The sequence below is a fragment of the Cygnus atratus genome, chromosome 14 (assembly GCF_013377495.2).
Source record: "Cygnus atratus isolate AKBS03 ecotype Queensland, Australia chromosome 14, CAtr_DNAZoo_HiC_assembly, whole genome shotgun sequence".
NCBI classification, from domain to species: domain Eukaryota; kingdom Metazoa; phylum Chordata; class Aves; order Anseriformes; family Anatidae; genus Cygnus; species Cygnus atratus.
Genome location: NC_066375.1, coordinates 12,671,767 through 12,692,802, shown reverse-complemented (window position 1 = coordinate 12,692,802; position 21,036 = coordinate 12,671,767). Strand labels below are relative to the sequence as shown.

At 62.9% G+C, this 21,036-nt stretch overlaps 1 protein-coding gene across 1 annotated transcript; it reads left to right on the top strand.

Annotated features, from left to right (window-relative positions):
- Window positions 1-11,408: 11,408 nt before the first annotated feature.
- LOC118256198 (START domain-containing protein 10-like) lies at window positions 11,409-15,594 on the top strand. Its single transcript, XM_035562935.1, has 6 exons — window positions 11,409-11,573; window positions 13,811-13,958; window positions 14,030-14,133; window positions 14,210-14,327; window positions 15,172-15,224; window positions 15,382-15,594. The coding sequence occupies exons 1-6, from the start codon at window positions 11,409-11,411 to the stop codon at window positions 15,592-15,594; spliced, it is 801 nt and encodes a 266-aa protein (XP_035418828.1).
- Window positions 15,595-21,036: the final 5,442 nt, after the last annotated feature.

Here is a 21,036-nt window from a genome sequence, read left to right as displayed (position 1 = left end):
TACTTTAAAGTGGGTAATAATGTAAAATTCATAAGGCGGGAGCGCTCGGAGTGGCAGCGCGGCGTCGCGGGGCTGGGAGCGAGGCGCAGCCTTCCCCGCCTCCCGCAGCCCAGCTCCGGTGGAAACTTTGAAGGCTGCAGCAACGGCGTCAAATGGGGATGTGGAGGTGACGAGGGGCACGGGGGCGAGGGGACACGGCGGGCAGCGTGGAGGCTGGACCGTGGTGGGGTGGGATGAGGGAGGGATGGAGAGGAGAGAAAGCTGGGGATGGAGGGGATGGGCGATGGGGTGAAGAGAAGGGGAACGCGGAGAGGTGCGGGAGGCTGAGCAGAAGCGGGGAGGAGGGCTGTGTGCGAGGCAGTGATAACCACGGCGAGAGAGTGGGGAGAAGGAGGGATGGGGGCTGTGGTGGGGAGGGGCGAGAGCAGCTGGGAGCCGAAGATAAAGTGGGAGGAGAAGGGTGCCTGGCACTGGGCACTGGGAGGTGGCAGACGGACGGACGGATGTGGGGGTGGACAGGGATGAGCAGAGATTTGGGGGAGGCATCTGCAGGGCTGCGCGTGGGTAGGGTGCCTGCACGGGTAGGGTGCATGCAACGGTAGGATGAGTGCGTGGGTAGGGTGCGTGCACAGGTAGGGTGTGTGTGAGCAAGGTTTAGGGTCCGGGGGCACGGAGGTGCTGGTGTGTGTGCAGAGTGTGACTGAGTGGCTGAGCACAGGTACAAAGTGTACAAGTGCAAGGGTGGGAGTGTACACACAGGCCACAGGTGCATGAGGGAGAGATAAGCATGTGTGCAAAAGTGTGCAAGGCATGAAGAAGTGTGCAATGACTGTGTGTGTGCACTGTGCATGAGCAGGGCAGGAGCGCTCATGCAGGGGTGCACGTGCATGTGCTGCGGCAGTGCACGGGGTGGGCATGCACGTGCTGAGCGTGCAGAGCATGAGTACACATGCATCTGACGGCACCGAGGTGGCCGTGTGACGCACGGAGGTGCCCACGCCCCGTCCCCACTGCCACCAAGGCCCTCCAAGGCAGAACCCTGGATGCCTCAGACATCCAAAATGCCCAAGAAAAATCCATCAGGAGCTGGCAGCCACAGAGAGAGCCCTGCCACAGAATGATCCCATCTTCCGTGCTATATATAGTGCCGCCTTTACCTCCATACACAGATATATATTCATTTGTTCTGCTTCAAGGAGGGTGTCAGGGAGAAGGGGAGCACGCAGATAGGGCATGTGCAGGACTGCGGGGGAGAGGCGTGCAAGGTGTGAGCTCGGGCATGAGTATACGTGCAAAATGTGAGAGCCTGTGCAAGGTGTGAGCACACGCATAAGGCAGGAGGAGCGTGCAAAGCATGGGTGCTCATGCAAGGTGTGCAAGCTGTCTGCATGCAGGGCACAGGCAGGGCAGGTGTATGCATGCGTGCAAGCTGTCTTTGCAGGTTTCAAGTGCACACGCAAAACACGAGTGTGTGCAAAGGGCCAGCAGCTGTTTGCAGGTGGGAGGGCACTGGACCCCAAATCCCCGTCCTACCCCACCTGCTGCCCCTGCAGCATTTTGCTCCCCATCTCCCACAGCTTTTGCAGAACTGGGGTGCAGTGTGGGAGGCCGGGGCACCATTTCCCCGGCAGGGACAGCGACGCCACCGCAGGACCCAGGGTTCATGGGGTGCAGTGGGAAGCAGGGAAGGGTCACCCAGGGTGCCCGGCGTGGGAAGGAGTGCTGTCAGCAAGGGGAGGATTTCTGTATTTTGATGATAATTTCCCATGTTCGTGGCTGTCAGGTTCCTGGTTAGCAGCTCCCCCTCCGCAGAGCTGCTCCGAGGATTTGACACCGCAATTGTTTTCTGAAGAGAACACACGACTCCCTTCTTATGTATTCCCTTTCCCGGTGTTTGTATTTGCTTCAAAGTCTCCTCATCACCCTGTTTGGTGACAAAAACTCATGTCTGGAGATCAGGGTAATGTGTTGCTTTTCAAAGTCGGTGGAGGAGGGGGGTGGCAGACACGTGTTTTGCTGCGTTATTTACTTCCCTGGGGTGCCCACCTGCCCCCCCCAGGCACCCCCTCCTGCCCGCTGGGGTGCTCATCCTCCTGCTTGGGGCTCCCAGGCGCTGCTCCATGAGGATGCTGAGCCTGCCCCGCTCAGAGAGACAGGAGTGCATGGGCATGCTCTGGGGAGCTGGTACCCCAGGCCCGACTTCTGGTGTCGCCTTGGACGGTGGCTGTCCCCTCCGCTGTGACCCCAGCTGATGTGTCCCTGCGGCTGGTGAGCAAACTGGTTGGGAACTGGGGTGCGGGACACAGCGGTGTGTGCAGCACTGGGGCTCAGCATGTGCCCACTGCAGCAGCGGGCAGGCATGGGGAGTGCACGGGGGTGTGCACAGCTGGGTGTGCACGGCCGGGTGTGCAGCCAATAGGGCTGGGTGTGCACAGCTGGGTGCGCACCATATACAGCTGGGTGTGCACCCAGTAGAGCTGGCTGTGCATGGCTGAGTGTGCACCCAATAGAGCTAGGTGTGCACCCAATAGAGCTAGGTGTGCATGGCTGGATGTGCACCCAATAGGGCTGGGTGCGCACCGTATACAGCTGGGTGTGCACCCAAGAGAACCAGATGTACATGGCTGTGTGTACACTGCTGGGTATGCACTGCGTACAGCTGGGTGTGCACGGCTGGGTGTGCACGGCTGGGTGCACACCGTGACCATGACCGGGTGTGAACTGCAGCACCCGCTCGCTGTGAGCTGGGACTGGCGTGCGGGCAGGTGCGCTGGCACTGCCTCCCCTCCGCGTGCGTGCGGTGCCACGAGCACAGGCAGTTCTCTGTCTAATTGATCAATTAATTATCTCCAGCATTCACCTGCATATTGGTTTTAGATGACGGGATAGGCTAACGAGCGGATTAGGCGTGTGTGCCTTCAAGGGAAGGGACGGTGATGGGAGACGGGGGGTGTGCACCGGGGGGCTGGAGCTGGGGCTGGCACCGGGGCACAGCCACAGCGGTGCAGAGGTGCTGTGCTGCAGGGGGGGTGCTCCAGGAACGATGCTGAGGCAGAGGATGCTGCAGGACTGGTGGTGCTGAGGCAGAGGTGCTGCTGTGGCACAATGGGGGTGCCCCACCGCAGCATCAGCCCCCTCCCAGCCAGGACCTCCCGATGGTGCCTGGTGGCTCCAAGCCCCCAGGGATGGCCTGAGGAGGTGGTTGCGGGTGTCAGCCTTCCTGACCCGTACGGGGGCTCATTAGCAGGACAGGCTGTCACTCAGGCTGCAGCCAGCCCCGGGGACACCCCTGGGGCTGTAGGGACCCCCCAGCCACCCGCAGGCAGGTGGCTTCACAGCTCAGTGCATGGGGACAGTGGGGAGGCTGCGCGCTGCCACTGAGCCCTGCGGGCACCCGCCCAGGCAGTGCCACCCTGCAGGGACAGGGATGCAAACAGGGCAAGGCGCAGGAGGCTGCATGTGGGCAGGGGGGTGGTAGTGCCTGCCACTGTCCTTTCCTGTCCCCATCCCCTGTCCCCATCCCTGAGAGCGCAGCAGCGCTGCAGCCCCGTGCCGCTCTGAGCATGGGGTGTGACAGCCCTTGGTGATCGCCCAGGGCCGCGTGGCTCTGGCCATCGGGGAGGGACAATGGATGACGGACTTCCATCGCTGTCACTTGCTCTGTGGAGGCCAGCAAGCCACTCGACATCGTCCAGCCACCTCCCGTGCCATGCCTCAGCGTGCACACATACACATACACACACGTGTACACACACATGTTTACACACACACACACAAACACATGCACAAACCCTGTGCTTTGCAAACCTTCATCGTTTGCACACGGGAACTCACAAACACGCACATCCAGCGTGCACATGTATCCTGCATGCACCCAGCAGGGAGCTGCACGCATGGAGGTGTGCACACATCCTACATCCCATGTGCACACTGCTGGTGCGCACAGACTCACACATGTGTACACATCCCTTGTTCTGGGGGCATTTGGCACCAAGATGTTCCCAGGTGCTCGTACACACCATGCACACACACCAATATACACATCCCTGGGAACACGTGCTTGCATGCGCAGCCTGAAGCACACAAACACACCCACGCAGTGCTCCCGCACCCATCACCTCCATCGGGCACACACCTGTGGGCCGGGAGCACATGGATGCCCTTGCAGGGCTCACAAGGCACCAGCACGTCCCAAACTACCCATATGGGGACTCCGGCCTGTCCCTGCAGAGCCTGGCTCTGCTCGCATCACTCCAAAAACCTACCTGGGGAGGATGTGTGTGACCTAGATGTGCAAGGGGCATGTGTGAGTGTGCACAGGCATGTGCCCATCCTGCTGCTGGGCTGCCATCGCATCCCTTGAATGCTTTCTCGGTGCAATGAAGGATCCGAGGACCTTCGCCCAGCTGTAGCAGTGACAGCGGTGGGGACAGCACTACACACGAATCTGTGTACCCACCCCTTAGGGAGAGAGGGAATAATAAAGGGAGATGGTGTTTGCCATGCAGAGCATCCCGGCTTTCATTCAGCATCTGTCTTTATCCTCCCCTATGAGTGGGGAATTTTTTGCTGGAAGCTTTTTTGGGAACAGCAGAGGGTGGGAACAGCCTCAGTGAGGGACCTCCCCTGGAGACCCGGGGTCCTGGGCCAACGCCAGCCTGGGGACAGGCACAGTGAGCCCAGCGCATGGAGCTTCACCCCTTCCGAGCGTAATATCAAAAAATGAAAAACCTGAGTGAGTGATGGGGCCGTAGCGAGGCAAATCAATAGTTGACACAGCCAATGACGTCTCCGCTCACATTAGCACCAAATGAAGCTGTTTACTCCAACTGTCCCCACACAAGGAGAGCCGGGGCCGGTGCAGGAGCAGAAGATGGATGGCGTGCTGCGGGGCCGGGGGCATTTGTCTTGCCGTGACAGACGGCTTGCAGCAGCGGCCGCGGCCGCTGCCTGTCCCCAGCCTGTTCCCCACCTGTCCCCTGCCTGTCCCCTTCCTGCCTGCGGCATGAGGAGCAGGGTGCGGGCACAGCGGGAGCAGGGCCGGCACCGTTTTGTCCTGGTTCACGTCACCAGCAGAAATTTGGGGGAACACCAAAAGGAGCGGGGGACTCGGGTCGAACCCAGCCGCCAGGGTCCTGCTCCCGTCCCCGGGTGCCGAGCATCACTGGGACGCTGGCAGCTAGGGACACGGGTGACAAGTGGGCAAAGGAGGGGGCCAGCACCCGCCTCCTCCTCCTTTTAATAAAACATGAACGAGGTGCCAGCGTGGATTAGATTCACTTCCCCAGTGACAGAAAATCAAAGGCTTCTCCCATCTTTTCTAGAGGCGCGTTCCTGATTGATCTGGAAGCAGCAGCTCAGTGTGAGGGAAGGAGTCTATACACACCGCAACAGCTCTTTAATTTCTTAATTTAATATCTGACACATAAAGATTCTCATTAAGCCAGTCAATGAAGCCTGGAAATACAATTTTCGTGCAAACTGTCGCTATCATAACTTACACGAAACTTCAGCTGGTGCCCTGTAAGCGGCGTGATTAAAACCATTCATCTTCCCTGTCAGCCTCCCCGTCACCGCGTCACCCGTGCCCAGCGCCGTGCCACCGCCGCGCGGGGCCCGTGGGTGCTGGGTCCAACGCTGCAGCCCCAGCACCCGCGGGTGGGGGCCTGCGGGGCCGGATCCTGCAGGGAGGCGTCCCTGGGTGGGAGGTGCGCAGGAGGGAGGCCTTGCCAGAGATGCTAATTAGGGAAATGAATTCCTGTTGAGTCTCAGCTCTTCTCGGCCATAGTGAGGATAAAAAGCATTGTGCTTCAGTGCTGATTAAATCCCGAAGACCGAGGCAGGGATTAGTGCCGAAGCTGCTCCTCAGGGTGCCCCCAGCACGTGCACCAAGCAAGGGGGTGGGGGACATGGGGCTCACACAGGGACATGGGCATCGGCATCGCCATCCTGATGGGCAGCGGGGCTGAAGAAGGGGAGGGGATCCGAGTGTACAGGCTGGGGTTTGTTCCAGAGGGGATCGCTCCCCAGGATGGTTGGTTTGTGGGGGGCTCGGCTGCAGGTGGGGGACCTGTGGGCATCACCAGCTGCACCCATGGTGCTGGGGCACTGCCCTGTCCCATCACCGGTGGTGTTGTCGGGTAACACCAAGCACTGCCTCCCACCCAAAGCTGTCCCCATGTTCCTTCCCAATGGAGACGGGAAGCATCCCTGCATCCACACCAGGTCCCTGTCTCTGCACCTGCGCTGTGTCCCCATCCCTGCACCCAAACTGCACGTCCCCATCCCTGCACCCACACCACGTCCCCATCCCTGCACCCACATCACATCCCCATCCCTGCTGTGCCCGAGGTCCAGCTGCAGGTTGGCTCCAAAGGCTTCCAATCCCCACATCCCACCACCCAGGGCACCCCAAAGGATAGCTCCCACAGCCCCAGGAGGGCACCTTGTGGGTGGCCCCAAGGGAAAGGCTCTGTAGGACGGGAGCCGCTTCCCTCGCCTTCCTCCTGCCTGTTATCTCCAGCCGTCGGAGCTGCCAGCTCCTGCCAGCGCTCGTGCAGCCTGACGCTGGTGCAGCTTGAAAGTGCCGCGTGGCGTGTTTGATGTCAGGATTACCGGCTGGCTGTATTGTAAATGCTAAAATGAAATAAGAAGATTAGAGAAGAAAAGCGCCGCTCCGCAGTGCGTGCCTGCCGATTGCCGCCCGCCGGATCCCCCGCGGGTGACGGGGGCTCAGGCGTCACGCGGCGCAGGCGGTGAGGCCACGCAAAGGGTTAAAAAGGGCCACGAGCGCTGTCTTCCAGCCCAGGCAGGGGCAAAAGGCAGGAGGGAGCCTTTTGTGTGTCCCCAGGGCTCTCCATGGGGCAAGTGGGCACTCCCCAGTTCCCCAGCCATGCAGCGGGAGCCGCTGGAGCTGGCCCCGTGCCGCACCATGCACTTGCCTCCACCCGTCTCCAGCATCTGTTCCTGATCACAGCGTCGTTTCAGTCCATTCGGGAGAACATTTCTCTCCCCAGCTCCCCCCGTCTACCAAATGCTATTGTTTTTCTGTAGGCGTGGATGCTCGGCACCTGCCTGCATCAGCCACGTGTGGGCATGAGCCTCAAGTGGGGACGGAGCCAGTGTCACCCCAAGGGGTCAGAAAAGGGAATCGGAGCAACCAATGCTGCGGCTGGACTGGCCGTCCCCAAAATGCAGTGGCCTCGGGGCTCCCAGCAGCGCCCCTGTCCCCTGCCCTCAGTGCCACCAAGGTGGCAGGGCCATGGTGTTAATGAAGTCTGCAAGGGTCAGGGCTGCGGGTGTCAGGAGGCGGGTTTGTAAATGCTATTTTCTAGCTCAGTGCCTTGTAACTCTCCCCACCGACGGCTGTGCTTAAATAAAGCAAATGGCACATTTTAATCACCTTCACTGTCCCGGCCCTGCTCCCTTCCCCAGGGCACAGGACAGGAGGGGGGGACACCCAGGGGTGTCCTGTGCTGCTTGGGCTGCCCATGGTGGCACTGTGGGGTGGGGACAGATGTCACCGCAGTGCAGCAGTGGGACACAACGCCGTCCCTGAGCAGCAGGGCAGCGGTGGGCTCGGTCACAGCACTGCCAGCGATGGGAGAGGAGCCACGGTACCCGTAGGTGGCCACGCGTGCGCATCTGCATGCACGCTCACATGGGCAGGAGCATGCGTGTAGAAGTGCATGCACGTGCAGGTGCATGCATGCAACTGTGTGTGCACAAGCAATTGTGTGCAAACAGAGATGCACATGCACGTGTGCATCTATATACACGTCTGCATGTGCATACACATGCATGAGCACAGGCACACCCGTGCCTGCACTCGTGCACAGATATGTTTGCACCAAGCATGGGCGCACACATGCACAACCTGTGTGTTTGCTTGTTGTGCACGCAGGTGTGCTTGCACAACTCCCCACACCGCACATTCGCAGCAGCCTTCAGCGCTGAAATCTCGGGGAAATTTCTCCTCATTTTGCTGGCAGACGGGGCTGGGCGCGGGAGCAGCAGCAGCTGGCACAGCGCGCCCGCGCCGCAGATAAGTTCCTGCCACCAAGTTTCCTTCCCCTGCTCATTTTCTGATTAGCCCCTGTCTGATGCGTCGGCAGCCGCGCTGCACGGAGCTTATTCAAAGGCGGCGTAATCTTTGCAAAGCAGCAAACAGGGGGCAGAGACGCATCCAGCTCCCAGCAGTCGGAGGTAATAACTCCTCGGGGACGCGCTGACAAGCCGCCGGGAGGGCTGTGGAAATCCTTTCTGCGGCTGAGCCGAGAGGATTCTCCTGCTATCCCCTAAAGCCTGCGTGTCACCTAGTCCAATAAATGGCATTATCGGGAAGGTGGCACCTTGTTCCAGCGTATCTTGGCGCTGTGCTGGCTTTGCATGGGAAAGTGAGGCTTAGGGGATGGGGGTGAGCGGGTGGCCGTGGGAGCTGAAGACATGGGATGGAGACATCGCCCTGGGGTGGCCCTGGTTGTCCCATGTCCCTGCATCCTCCCTGGTCCTGGTGCCGCTGGGCACCACGCTGGCCAATAACTTCAAAATGATGTGGGGATTTGCAGCCAAATCCTCTTGTGAAGAGATTTAGGAAGGTGACGGAGATAATTAACCATCTCTCCCCGAGCATTGACTTGCAGCTGAAAGGGGGAAAAATAACGATGTTTTTCATACGCCTCTTAAATCACCCTGACGCCCAGCCAGGGTGTGGTGCAAACACAGCTCAGCACAGCAGCTGCGGGGCTGGGAAAGCCGTGGTGGAGCTGAGCAGAGCATGGATTTGGGTACAGGGGGACAGCCAGGGACGGGGACACCTCGCAGGCCACCTGCACAGCCGTGTGTGCTGGAGGAGCTGCCTGGGGAGGGACCTGCCCTGGCCCTGCGTCAGCTGTAGGATGCTGAGGGGTGGCACAGAGGTGCACAGCTACTTCGGGAGGCTTGGTGCCACGTCACCCTGTGACCCTTCTCTGCTGGGACCTGCAGCCCGGCCCGTGCCAGCACGAGGTGGACCCGCCACTGTGGGTGCTGCCCTGGCTCTGTCACCAGCTGGGGACACAGGTGAAGGGGACCTGACACCACGAGGGGAAGAGGGAGGGAGATTTGGGGGCAGAGGTGCCTGAGCCTTCCCCCAGCAGCCTGTGTGAGCCACCTGCACCCCAGGCAGAGGACAGTGCTCCAGCAGGGCTGTCCCACCGCTGTCCCATTGTCCCTCCACTGGGTTTCTCCATGCCAGCCCCTGGGGACAGGGAAGTGACCCGACAGGGCTTGATACCCTGGGTGTGCTGAGCCTTATGGGGGGCAGCACGTCCCCTCCCACCCCCAAAACATTTCCCTACCGCTGAAAGCCCCCAAAGCGGCAGCAGAAGCCCCGCATTAGGGCACGGAGGAGATGCCCACCGGCAGCATCCAGGTGCACGGTGACACCCAGAGCTGTCCCTGCCCTGCCCCCCTACCTGGCAGGGCTCGGGGTGGCCAAGGAGGCGACCGTGGGTGGCTTCAGGCCCTGCCAGGAGCGGGGAGGACGAGGAGGAGGAGGAAGGCCTTCGGTGCTCCATCCCACCCCCTGCCTCACGGCAAAACGCAGGCGGCTCCCTCCGGCCGCGGCTCGTCCCCACCTCCGGGCCCTCCCCCGGCCTCTCCCTGTCGCTCTCACCGGTGGAGCACGCGTGACACCCAGTGGGCGACCCACGGACTGCAGGGCCGGGTGCCGGGAACGCGCCCGGCTCAGCCCCGAGCCCAGCCCCTGCCGGGGGCAGCCCCGATCGCTCCCCGCGGCTCAGCCGCTCCGCGCACATCCAGCCCCAGGACGGCCCCGGCACCCCCCCGTGGGGCGGCTCCTACGGGGCCGAGCTGCCTGCAGGCACAGCTCCTCGGGCAGCCTGTGCAGGGCCTCACCACCCTCATGGTAAAGGGTTTCTTCCAATACCTCGTCTAAATCTCCCGTTTTAATTTAAAACCACCCCCCTCATCCTACCACTGCATGTCCTGGTAAAGTCCCTCCCCAGCTCCTTACAACCCCCTTCGCACCCCCGTGGCCCCACTCCAGCAGCCCCGTGTCCTTGCACCCGCCCCGGGCCGAGGGCAGCGCTGCAGGGGCAGCAGGGACAGTCCTTCACCCGCTGGCCCCGCTGCTTCGGGTGCAGCCCAGGATGCGGTTGGCTTTCTGAGCTGCACACACACGTTGCTGGCTCGTGTTGCACTTCTCATCCACCAGCACCCCCAGGTTGCTGGGAGCCACTCTCAGCCCATTCCCTGCCCAGCCCGCGCTCACGCTTGGGGTAGCCCCAACCCAGGTGCAGCACCTTGCACTTGGCCCTGCTGAGCCTCGCGAGGTTCCCGTGGCCACACTGAAGCCCTCAGGACCCCACTGAAGGCATCCCCTCCCTCTGGTGTGCTGACACCCCCTGGCGTCACCGCAGATGTGCTGGGAGAAGGGGATCTTACTGCTGAGGGGAAGGGGCCGAGCTGGGGCACCGCGCAGTGCGGCCTCACGGACCTGGGGGTGGTTTTGGTGACTTTGGTTGTTCGTCTGAGCAGTTGGGGAGCTCCTTCCAGGGGGGTTTGACCAAGTGAGGGTGCCTCGATGCCTGCTTGGCGGCTGGGCTTGAGCTGAGCACTGCAGGATGAGGGCTGGGGCCATGTTCAGCATCCCCCCTGTGGGTTGGCCAGGGACCCACGTCACCCGTGGCACAGCCCTGCAGGCGAGGCTGCACTGGGAGGAATGGGTGTGCAGCACAGGCAGAGCCTCAGCCCAGGTGGACACCAAGAAGCTCAGAAGTGAGACCGACGGGGAGCGCATGGACATGGCCAAGGTGGGACGGGTAACGCCAGGTTCCACCCAGGGCATGGGCAGGGTCCCAGCAAAAAGCACCGGGGACAAGGTGGCAGACAAGAGGGTGACAACTGGGGCGAGCTGTGTCCTGGGCCACGGCAGGCACGAGGCCAGCAGCCCAAGGGATGGGGCTGTCCCCCCGCTGGGTGCCACGGAGGGCACGGCTAGGTGCTGCATCTCCTCCTCCGTGCTCCTGCAAGTGAGCTGCTGCTGCAAAGTCAGGCTCAGAGATTGCCAGGGGACAGCAGGGACGGCAGGGACGGCGACACAGGGGGCCAGGGGCAGCTCTGCCCTGAAAACCGAGCCACCCGCGCGCTGCTACCTGCTGAATAATAGAGGAGCCGGTGGGCAGCCGGAGAGAAACGTGATCCCGGCGAGCCCGGGGAAGACATCCGAGCTGCCGGCAGCTGCCGTAGCACCCGCAGGGCAGGAGCCTTCCTCCCCGCCGTGCCGTGCAGCCGCAGGGCTCTGTGCATCCTTGGGGCCGTGAGGATGAGGATGGCCGTGTGAGCTGCGCACAGGAGCTGGCTCCCCGGGCGGTGAGGCAGAAGGAGCCTCCCTCAGCTCAGCCCCCATGTCCAGAGCGGGGGAGATGGTTTATATCCCAGACGACTCTGACTTCAGCTCGTTCAGGGAGCAGTGTGAGAGCCTGGAGGGCTGGCACTGCCGCTACAACAAGGCTGGCGTCACCGTCTGGAGCCATGGCCAGGAGGAAAGCTGCACCGTGCAGAAAATCAAGGTGAGCCCTCCCCTGCGCACCCCCCTGCCACACCAGCGCCCTGCTGCAGCCCGCCCCAAACAGCACGGCTTGGAGGGTTTGGACCCAAAAGCACTTCTGCAGCTGGCGAGATGCTCCATGGGCTCTCTGCCTGCCCCATGCTCCCAGCATCTGGACCAGGATGCTGCTGCAGCGTGGAAACATGCCCGGGGCACACCCATGTGTGCTCACCTTGCCGCTGCCCTTGCTCCAGACACAGGTGGGAACGACCTTGTGGAGATGGCCTTGTTGGGAGCCCCTGGGGCATGAGATTGGCAGGTGGGTGCCTCTCCCCCTGCCGTGCCATCCTGGGGTGCATCGCCTCGTGTCCCACACCAGCCGAGCATCCCTGAGGGTTTCAGATGCCCCACGTGCTGCGCCGGGGACTTTGCTGCCTGCCAGGGAATGGATCTGGGATGCTGTCGCTGGGGCTGTCACACCGTGCTGCTCACACACATGGCACCAGTGACGGTGCTGGGTGACCCTGAGCATATCAAGAGTGGCTGTGGGGCGAGGGAGCCCCATCACTTCCTCAGTCCCACTGGTGGAGGGGTTACACCAGCACGGGAGCATCCTGCAGGGCAGCGCTCGACTCCGGGGCACTGTCATGGCTTTTCTGCCACAGGATCCTCACCGAGGATCAGACAGGAATGGGGTCTGCCATAGAAAGTGGGGCTGGAGCACCTGACCAAGAGGCTGACCTGGCAAGGAGGGCTTCCAACTGGGAGCGCCAGGGAAGGGTGACCATGACCTGGAGAGCTGGGAGGCACGGGGAGGTGGTGAGGAGGCACCTGGGGCAGAGGATGCTGGAGGAGGCTCTTGCACTGCTCTCCTGATCGCAGAGCGGCTGCAGCCCAGCACGACACCAGGAGGAGGTTGTGGATGCCCCATCCCTAGGGGTGCTCAAGGCCCTGGGCAACCTGGTCTAGTGGGTGGCATCCCTGCCTGTGGCAAGCGGTTGGAACCAGGTGATCTTTAAGGTCCCTTCCAACCCCAAGCATTCTGTGATTCCATGAGGAGCTGGGCATGCAGGCACATGGTGATTGCAGTGCTGCTGTGGATGGAGGCCCAGCATGGTCAAGGCGATGAGGAAGAGGAGGAGGAGGAGGAGAGGCAGAGATGCAGCTCTGCACAGAGCTGCAATACATGCAGCTCTGACATGGGATGGGTGGTGAGCCAGGGCAAGCTCCTAGGCCAGGACCAAGCAGCACACAAGCCAGCTGGGCATACACAAGTCCACAGGACCATGTAGGATGCACCCAAGGGTGCTAAGGGGTCTGGCTGAAGTCACACAGACTGCAGGAGGTCCCTGATAACCGGGAAGAGGCAAACATCACAACATCACATCCGTCCTCCAGAAGGGCAAGAAGGAGGCTGCAGGGCACTGCAGGCTGCCTCCATCCCCATGAAGAAGGTGGAGCACAGCCGTGTGCAGGCGCCCGAAGGACAAGAAGGGACATGGGGACAGCAGCAGGGACTGCGGCACCGTGGTCAGGACAGGCTGGCAGGGTCCTGGCAAAGTCCAGCCCTGTTCAAACAAGCGCAGCCCAGCAGAGGATGCAGCTTTATATCTGCCCTTTCCACTGCTGAGCCCCATAGAGCAGGGGTCCCAGGAGGGTTCAGGGGTCTGAGCATCATCATGCCATCACCCAGACGGGGGCACTGCCAACAGCTCCTTGGTGCAGATTTTGGTTGGGCTGGAGGAAGATGGGCAGTACGCTCTAAGGGGGGATTTTGGGGGTGCAGTGCTCCCGCTGGGGCACCCAGTGCTTTCAGGAGGATGCATGGGCCCCTCCTGCAGCAGCAGGTCCGGGTGAGGACGGGCTGGGTGCTCCCACCCCATGGTGCCCCACAGGTACGGCACAGCTCCAGCCCCGCGGGGCAGACACCTCACCCCGGGGAAAGCTGGCCCGAGATTGATGGGACCTGCCACCTGCGTTCAAAGGGCCGTCTCCCATTACACGGTGCTGCCACGCACCTCATCAAAGATGCAAGGCCTCTAACGAGGAGCAGATGACATCTTCCTCCGGCACCGGGAGGAGCAGGGATGGGGCCATCAATAATGCACATGCCTGTGCCCACGGGCGGCTCCGGTTGCAGCCGGACCAGCCAAGAGGAGCAGCCACAAGTCCCCATCCCTGGGGGTGGGCACGGTCCCGGGGACCCGAGGGGGACCCCAGGGGCGCCCAATAGGGATGTGACGGCCCGTCTCCCCACAGACCCGCATCTCCTGCAAGGACGTCCCTGCCGAGACGCTCTACGACGTGCTGCACGACACCGGCTACCGCAAGAAGTGGGACTCGCACGTCATCGAGACCTATGACATCGGGCGCCTGACCGCGAACGCCGACGTGGGATACTACTCCTGTGAGCAGCCCCCAGCCCCCCCCTGCACCCCAGGGTGCCCCTGGCCGGGCTGTAACCGGGTGTCTCCGCAGGGAAGTGCCCCAGCCCCCTGAAGAACCGGGATTTTGTCACCCTGCGCTCCTGGCTGCCCCTGGGCGATGACTACATCATCCTCAACTACAGCGTCAAGCACCCGGTGGGTGCCCGCGGCCCCGGGGCAGCCCTGGGCAGCTGCTTGGGCAGGCTCTGAGGCTCGCGGGGTCTTTTTGCAGAAATTCCCTCCCCGGAAGGATTTTGTCAGGGCCGTATCCCTGCAGACCGGTTACCTGATCAAGGCCAATGGCACCGGCGCCTGCGTCCTCTATTATCTCACCCAGGTGGACCCCCGAGGTGAGAGCCGGGAGGGGACGCTGCGGTGTGCTCCCACGGGGATGGGTCTTCAGATCTGAGAGCCATGGCACTGCAGAGTGGTTTGGGCTGGAAGGGACCTTAAAGCCCACCCAGTGCCACCCCTGCCACGGCAGGGACACCTCCCACCAGCCCGGGCTGCCCCCAGCCCCATCCAGCCTGGCCTTGGGCACTGCAGGGATGGGGCACCCACAGCTCCCCTGGGAAGCCTGGGCCAGGGCCTCGCCTCCCTCAGAGGGAAGAATTTCCTCCTTAAAGTGAATCAAAATCTACTTTCCTCCAGTTTAAAACCATTACCCCTTGTCCTATCACTACAGGCCCTTGTACAAAGGATCCCATCTTTCTTATAAGCACCTTTAGGTACTGGAAGGCTGCTGTGCGGTCTCTCCAAACCTCTTCTCCAGGCTGAGCAGCCCCGGCTCTCCCAGCCTTTCCTCACAGCCCCAGCCCTCTGAGCATCCTCATGGCCTCATGGATTTTTCATCCACCAGCACCCCCAAGTCCTTCTCCACAGGGCTGCTCTCAATCCACCCCTTGCTCAGCCTGCACTCACACTTAGGGTCACCCTTGCACTTGGCCTAGTTGCACTTCATGAGGTTCTTGTGGGCCCACCATGGATCTCCACCATCCTGAGACCCAAAGGGAAGTGGGGACAGCGAAGGGAAGATGGGGAACCCTCCAGGGCACGGCATGGGGCAGTAGCCATCAGACCTGGGGGTCTTGGTCCAGCACCAGGCGCTGCACTTTGGCCAATGCACCCAGCAGGGATTTTGGAGGCTTTTGGCATCTCTGGGTCAGCTCCGTGATGAGGCTTTGGGTCTTGCAGGATCGCTGCCAAAGTGGGTGGTGAACCGCGTCTCGCAGTTCGTGGCACCCAAGGTAAGCAGGGTGTGGGGCTGGTGGTGGGGCTCCAAAGCAGCCGTGGGGCTGGGGGAGCCAAGGGGCTGGTGTCCCAAATGCAGCCCAGCCCCCTGGAGAAGCAAGCGGTGGTGCAGCGTGGGGTGGCCATGACGGGCTGGACCGGCTCTTCCCGCAGGCAATGAAGAAGATCTACAAGGCAGGGCTGAAGTACCCCGAGTGGAAGCGCAGGCACGACCCCGGGTACAAGCCCTGGGTGTACCCGGAGCAGAGCACGCTGCCCAGCCTCAGCCTGGCCGAGCTCTCGCTGCAGCACGCCGACTCGTTGGAGCACATCGATGAGACTGGGCTGACCGAGGACCACCTGAGCACCAGCGACCACGAGGCCTGACGGGGCAGGGGGAACGTGGCACCTGGTGCCCCCCAAATCCTCTGTCAGTCCTCCTGTGGGAGCCTGCAGCATGGGGGCAGGGAAGGGGGGAGGACCACTCCGGTGCCCACGCACTTGGTGCCTGTGGAGATGTCCCCACGCAGGTGGCAGAGCGGGATGCAGGAGTGGGTGCCCCAGGGAGGCAAAAAAAGGGGGAAGGAGACTTCCTGGGGTGGGAAGGAGCTTGGTCTTGCTGCTCTGAGACCTTTGGGGTGTGCTCCTCACGGCCCTAGAAGCAGAGGGTCTGTGTGGGACCTGCCCAGGCTTTGCAGCAGCACAGGACTGGGACCGTCCCTCTCTGTCCTGAGGTCCTGCCCTGCCAGCCCCGCTCCACGTCCCCCCAGGCTCTGTGTGAACCCCATCTCCGGGAGCCCCCCAGGTCCCCTCCTGGGTGACGGATTCACCGCCGCAGGCTGCCTCTAGTGTTTGCTGCTTCTGTGGTTTCTGGCACAACAATAAAAGGGTTGGTGTGTGCACAGCCACCGAGCTTCGGGATGGCATGGGGCACCGAGCACCCCCGGGCTGCGCAGGGTGCCAGCACCCCAGGGTGCCCACTCAGTGGGTGCAGGGGCTGGGAGGGGACAGAGAGGGGGATGCTGGGCTCTGCACATCTGGAGGGAGCAATGTGGGCTCTGCACATCTGCACACCCGCGAGTGGGTGTGCGTGGGCACAGGACGGCTTCCGCCGGACAGCGGGAAGTTTGTCTGGACAGACGGCGGCCGGGGAACAAGCTGACGAGTGCTGGATTTTTCCACCCACCCGTTTGCTGCAGGATTCCTGCCTCAGAGAGGTTCAAGCCTGCTCTGTTCCGATGCAAACAGGGATGTCACTGCCAACAGGGCTGGGCCTGAGACCTGTCCCAGCAAGGTTAAGGGTAGGGGACATGGACCAGGACATGGTGGCCCCCATGAGGATAACCCCCAGGGCCTGCAGAGCCACCATCCCCTGGGGGTTTGGAGTCCCTCTGATCCCCCAGCCTCCCTCTGAGTGCTGCTGCCCTGTGCTTGCTGTGCCTTGTGCTGCCCTTTTTGTGCTTCTCCCCATTGCACCTGGCTGCCCACCCCAGCATCCCGGGCACAGATGCTCGCTGCCCCCCTTTAGACACCCCACAGCATCACCTATGTCCCCTGTGGGAGAAACTCCCCTGGGTGCTGCCCTGATGGGCACCCAGACCCCACAAGGCGCTGAGATGAAGACCACCCCGCATGGTCGCATCCTCTCCTTGCTCCCCAGGTGTTTCTCTTCCATAACCAGGCTGCAGCTTCTGCTGCGGGGACATTTTAGGTGAATTTTCTGTGATTTTCAGCCACCCTTCAGTAGGGGTGAGGAGCTGCTGCCTGAGCTCCAGGAGGCTGGAGGGGAGTCCCAGGTACCCAGCACAGAATGCTGCCCCAAACGGCCGGGGTGACAGTGGCACCGGATGCATGGGGAGGACAGGAGGGTTGGCAGGGACAGGGACCTGCAGCCAGCGCTGGGCTGTGACCGAGCTCCCAGCATCACCACGCTTGGGGGGTCTTGTGATACTTGTGGGGCTGGGGAGGGGGACATCCCCAATCTTGTGGGGTGCTGGACCCCCATTTTCACCCCAAAAGACACCTCGCTGATTGTTTCCCCAGCAAGGGGCCACATGCCAGCATCCCTTGAGTGAGGGAGGGGGCAGGCAGGGTGTGAGGGGGGCATGGGGGGACCAGAGTCCCCCTGGGTGCCCTTGCTGGGATTATGGGGGCACAGGCAGCGGGGGCTGCGGCCCCACAGGAGAGCACATCTGGCCGGCTCTTCCTGCCTGGCCCCGGTGCAGGGATTGGAAAGGAAACGGGAAGCTGCTGCTGGGGGAGAGATTAGTTCAGCAGCGAGCAGTGTCAGCCGGCCCCACGGATGGGGGGGTGGCGCAGGGCCCATGCTGCCCCCGTGCACCAAAGCATCCAGTGTCCCAAATGTCACCAGGCTAGGGGAGGGTGTCGCCCTGTCCCCAGGCTCTCACGCTTTGCAGGTGACATCTCCTGAGCTGGCAGGGGGGTCCCATCCCCACCACCCATGCTGGGAGCAATGGGGCCCCCCGAGCAGCCTGCCTTGGATAAGTGTGTCCTGTGTCCCCCCTGCAGCAGGTCTATGAGAGCACTGCCTCCAGCCCCCTGTCCTGCTCCTCGCCCTCCCTGCCCCTCTGCCCTGCCCTGCAAACCCCCAGGGGCCACTCGGCACCGTGCTTCCAGCTCCCCCATGGGGCAATTGTCCTGAGCCCCCCACCGTCTGCTGCTCCCTGGGTGCAGGGATGGAGGGACAGAGGGAGGGATGGAGAGAGGGATGGAGGGATTTAGAGATGTAGGGATGTAGGGAAGGAGGAAGGGAGGAGGGATGGCCGGGCAGCTGGACACACGGACCTTAGGGCACAGTGTTATCGTGGGGTGCTTCCGAGAGGGGGGAAGGAGCAGGCCAACGTGCTGGAAGGATCCCAAATTCACTTTGATCTTCACTTCCTCCAGCCCTTGCCTGCGCGTTCGCCAAGCCCAGTCCCCAACCCAGAGCTGTTTTCCCCAAACCCAGAGCTGTTCTCTGCTCCTGCCCATCTGCCTCCCCCCAGGAGTGGGTGAGACCTTCCTGTTGTTGTCAAAGCCGGGAGGCCAGCCTCTAAATATAGATCCCATCAGCAGGTTGGCAGACGCCAAAGTGATCAAGTGGAGTCCTTGAAAGGTGCACAGTGGGAGGTGGGCAGGTAGGAACCCCCCGAGGACCAGCCCAGCCCTGGCGCTGCGTGTGTCCTGCCTCCACAGGGCTGGGGCAGGCTGCGCGGGGCTGGGAGGTGCTGCGGGGTGCCAAGGAGCATGGGTCAGGTCCCGCACAGCACTGCCTCTACCAGCACTTGTGCCTGCAGCAAGGCGGGATTGAAACCGCATCCTTTGCTGCCACCGCAGCTCTCCCGCAGCCTCCGTGTGCTTATGTTTAGCCAGGGGGCTTCTGCAAAGAGGCACGGGGCACGGGGCACAGGGTGGGTTCGGAGGGTCCCTGAGCACCCTGAGGGTCCCTGGGTGCCCTGCCTCTGCACCCCACCATGGGGAGGTCCATGGGGCCCCCCTGTGCCATCCCCAGCCCCATAGCACCCGGTGGGGACAGGGGAGGAAGGGGGGGATGCACCGGGGCCGTCGCTGAGTTCTGCTTCTGCTTTGCAGAAGCAAGCCTGCGAGAAGGAGAAGCTGCATTTCCCCGCCTTGCAGCACGCACAGGCTCAGCCGGGGTGGCCCTCGCACCCCTGGGGGGGGGCCCCACGACCTCCCCGCAGGAAATTCTGGGGCTGTGGGGATTAGAGGCAGTCCCGAGGTGCAGCACGGGGAGCCCCCAGGGCATGGAGCAGTTATCAGCCTGGCCACAGGGTGCAGAGAAAGGCTGAAGGCGGTGAGATACCATCTCAGATAAGGGCAGGGTTGGGTAACAGCAGAGCTGGTCTAACGGCACAGGACTCTTGCGAAAAGCGTTGTGCTAGGAGCAGCCAGGTGGGTGAACGAGCAGGGTCCGTGCCGGGCAGGAGCCCCCTGTGCCCCCCTAACCCATCCCCGCAGCCATCCCATCACCATTCCCTGGTCACAGCGGTGGGACGCAGTGTTGTACCCACAGAATCCCTTGTGGGAATCCCAGTTTTTCACCCGCCCAGTGCCCATCCACCTAAATCCCCTCAATGGCCTCATTGTAGTCTTTCTTAGCCCAATTTTGCCAAGCTTTACACAGCCTTCCCAGCACTCCAGTGTGGGGCCGTGGTGGATGTGGTGACACCTCCCATCACCTGCGGCACATAGGGCTGGGTGCACGCGGGATCTTCAGGGGTGTGTGGGTGCAGGGGGGCACCCTGGCCCCCCCCGGCCGTGCCATGGGAGCAGGACCCTCTCTGGGAAGGGGCAAGGGGGACAGAGTGTTGGGGGGCAGCACCCAAAGGAGGGCAGAGCCTGGAGAGGGGCTGGTCAGGAGGGTGGGGACAGGGCTGGGGAGCAGCGGGCTGGCCCGGAGGAGGGACCAGCAGTGGGAGGTGCAGGCTGGGTGCTGCCATCGCCGCGGGCTGAGCCCCCTGCGCCCGGCGGGGATGCCTTGGCATCACCCCTGCCACCATGCTGCCACCGCACCGGAGACGGCCCCGCTGAGCCCAGAGGTGAGGGAGAGCCCCAGGGGGCAAGGGACGGGCAGGTTCGGGGACAGGAGCTCTGCAGGAAGGGCCCGTGCCCAGCGCTCAGAGTGGGCTGGCAGGGATGCAGAGGGTTGCAAGGTGACAGCTGGGCTGTCCCCCGAGAGCCCCGCAGCCAGCAGGGAGCCCCAAGGGGAGGTCTTGGGGCAGGAAAGCAGAGCTGGCAGCAGATCCCCTGGGTGGTACGGCCACAAGAAAGGGGGAAATTGCCCCATTTCAGCAGCGAGCCAGCAGGCAGAAGTGGGGACATCACCCTCCACCCTCCCCACCCCAGACTTTCGTGTAGGTCCTACATCAACAAGCAGCCTTCCAGCCGCAACATCCCCAAACCCCGCTCCCTGTGCCCTTCCCGGACACCTCCTGCCGCATGCCCGTCACCGTCACCGCGGGCTGTCATGCAGCCATCCCTTCGCACCCACACATGTGCGCTGCTCCCGGAGCACCGTGCTCCCCCCACGTGCTCCCCACGCAGCCCCTGCCCGCAGTTCCACCAGCAGCAGCGGCGCCGAAGCGCCGGCAGCGGCGTGAGCAGGAGCCTGGGACGGCCGGGATGCGGCCCCCGCCGGAGGGGGCAGGGGATGCGTGGGAGAGCGCAGGCAGCAGGAAGGAAGCCTGCACTGAACAATAGCGGGAAATGGAGGAACTGGAAAAAAAGAGCCTGTGGCAGCACACTCAGTACAGATGGTTTCGTGCGGAGCAGCGTGATTCATGGGAAAAAGGCCCTCAGCACCCCGCGGCTCCCTCCAGCGAGGAATTTGGGGATGGGTGTCCCTGGGTGGGTGGGCACAGTGCCGGGCGCCAGCCCTGCAGCTCGCCCCGCGGGGTGCATCCCCCCCAGCCCGCCCGTGAGTCATGCTGACCTCTCCCATGCCCTCGCCAGCAGCCGGAGAGATTATGGTCTGGCCCTTCCGGCAGCAGAGCCCTCCCCGAGCTGGCCGGCACCGGAGCTCGTCCCCTGGGAGGGGCCCAGCTGCTACCCCCCTATCGCCGGCGGCAGCCCCCCTCCAAAGTGCCTCATCCCCTCCCAACGAGCCCCAAGCAGCCCTGGGCTGCGGCCCCCAGCCTCGGCTCGCCCGTGCCCCCTGCTCGGTGCTGACAGCCCCGGGGAGGGGCAGAGGAGAGGCTTCGGGCTGAGAAACAACAGGATGCGGTCCTGGCTTCGGGTGCTAGAGGTGAGAGGTTCTGGGCAGGGTGGTGAGGCTGGGGGGGCCTCCAGGAGCGTCCTCTGCGTGGCCAA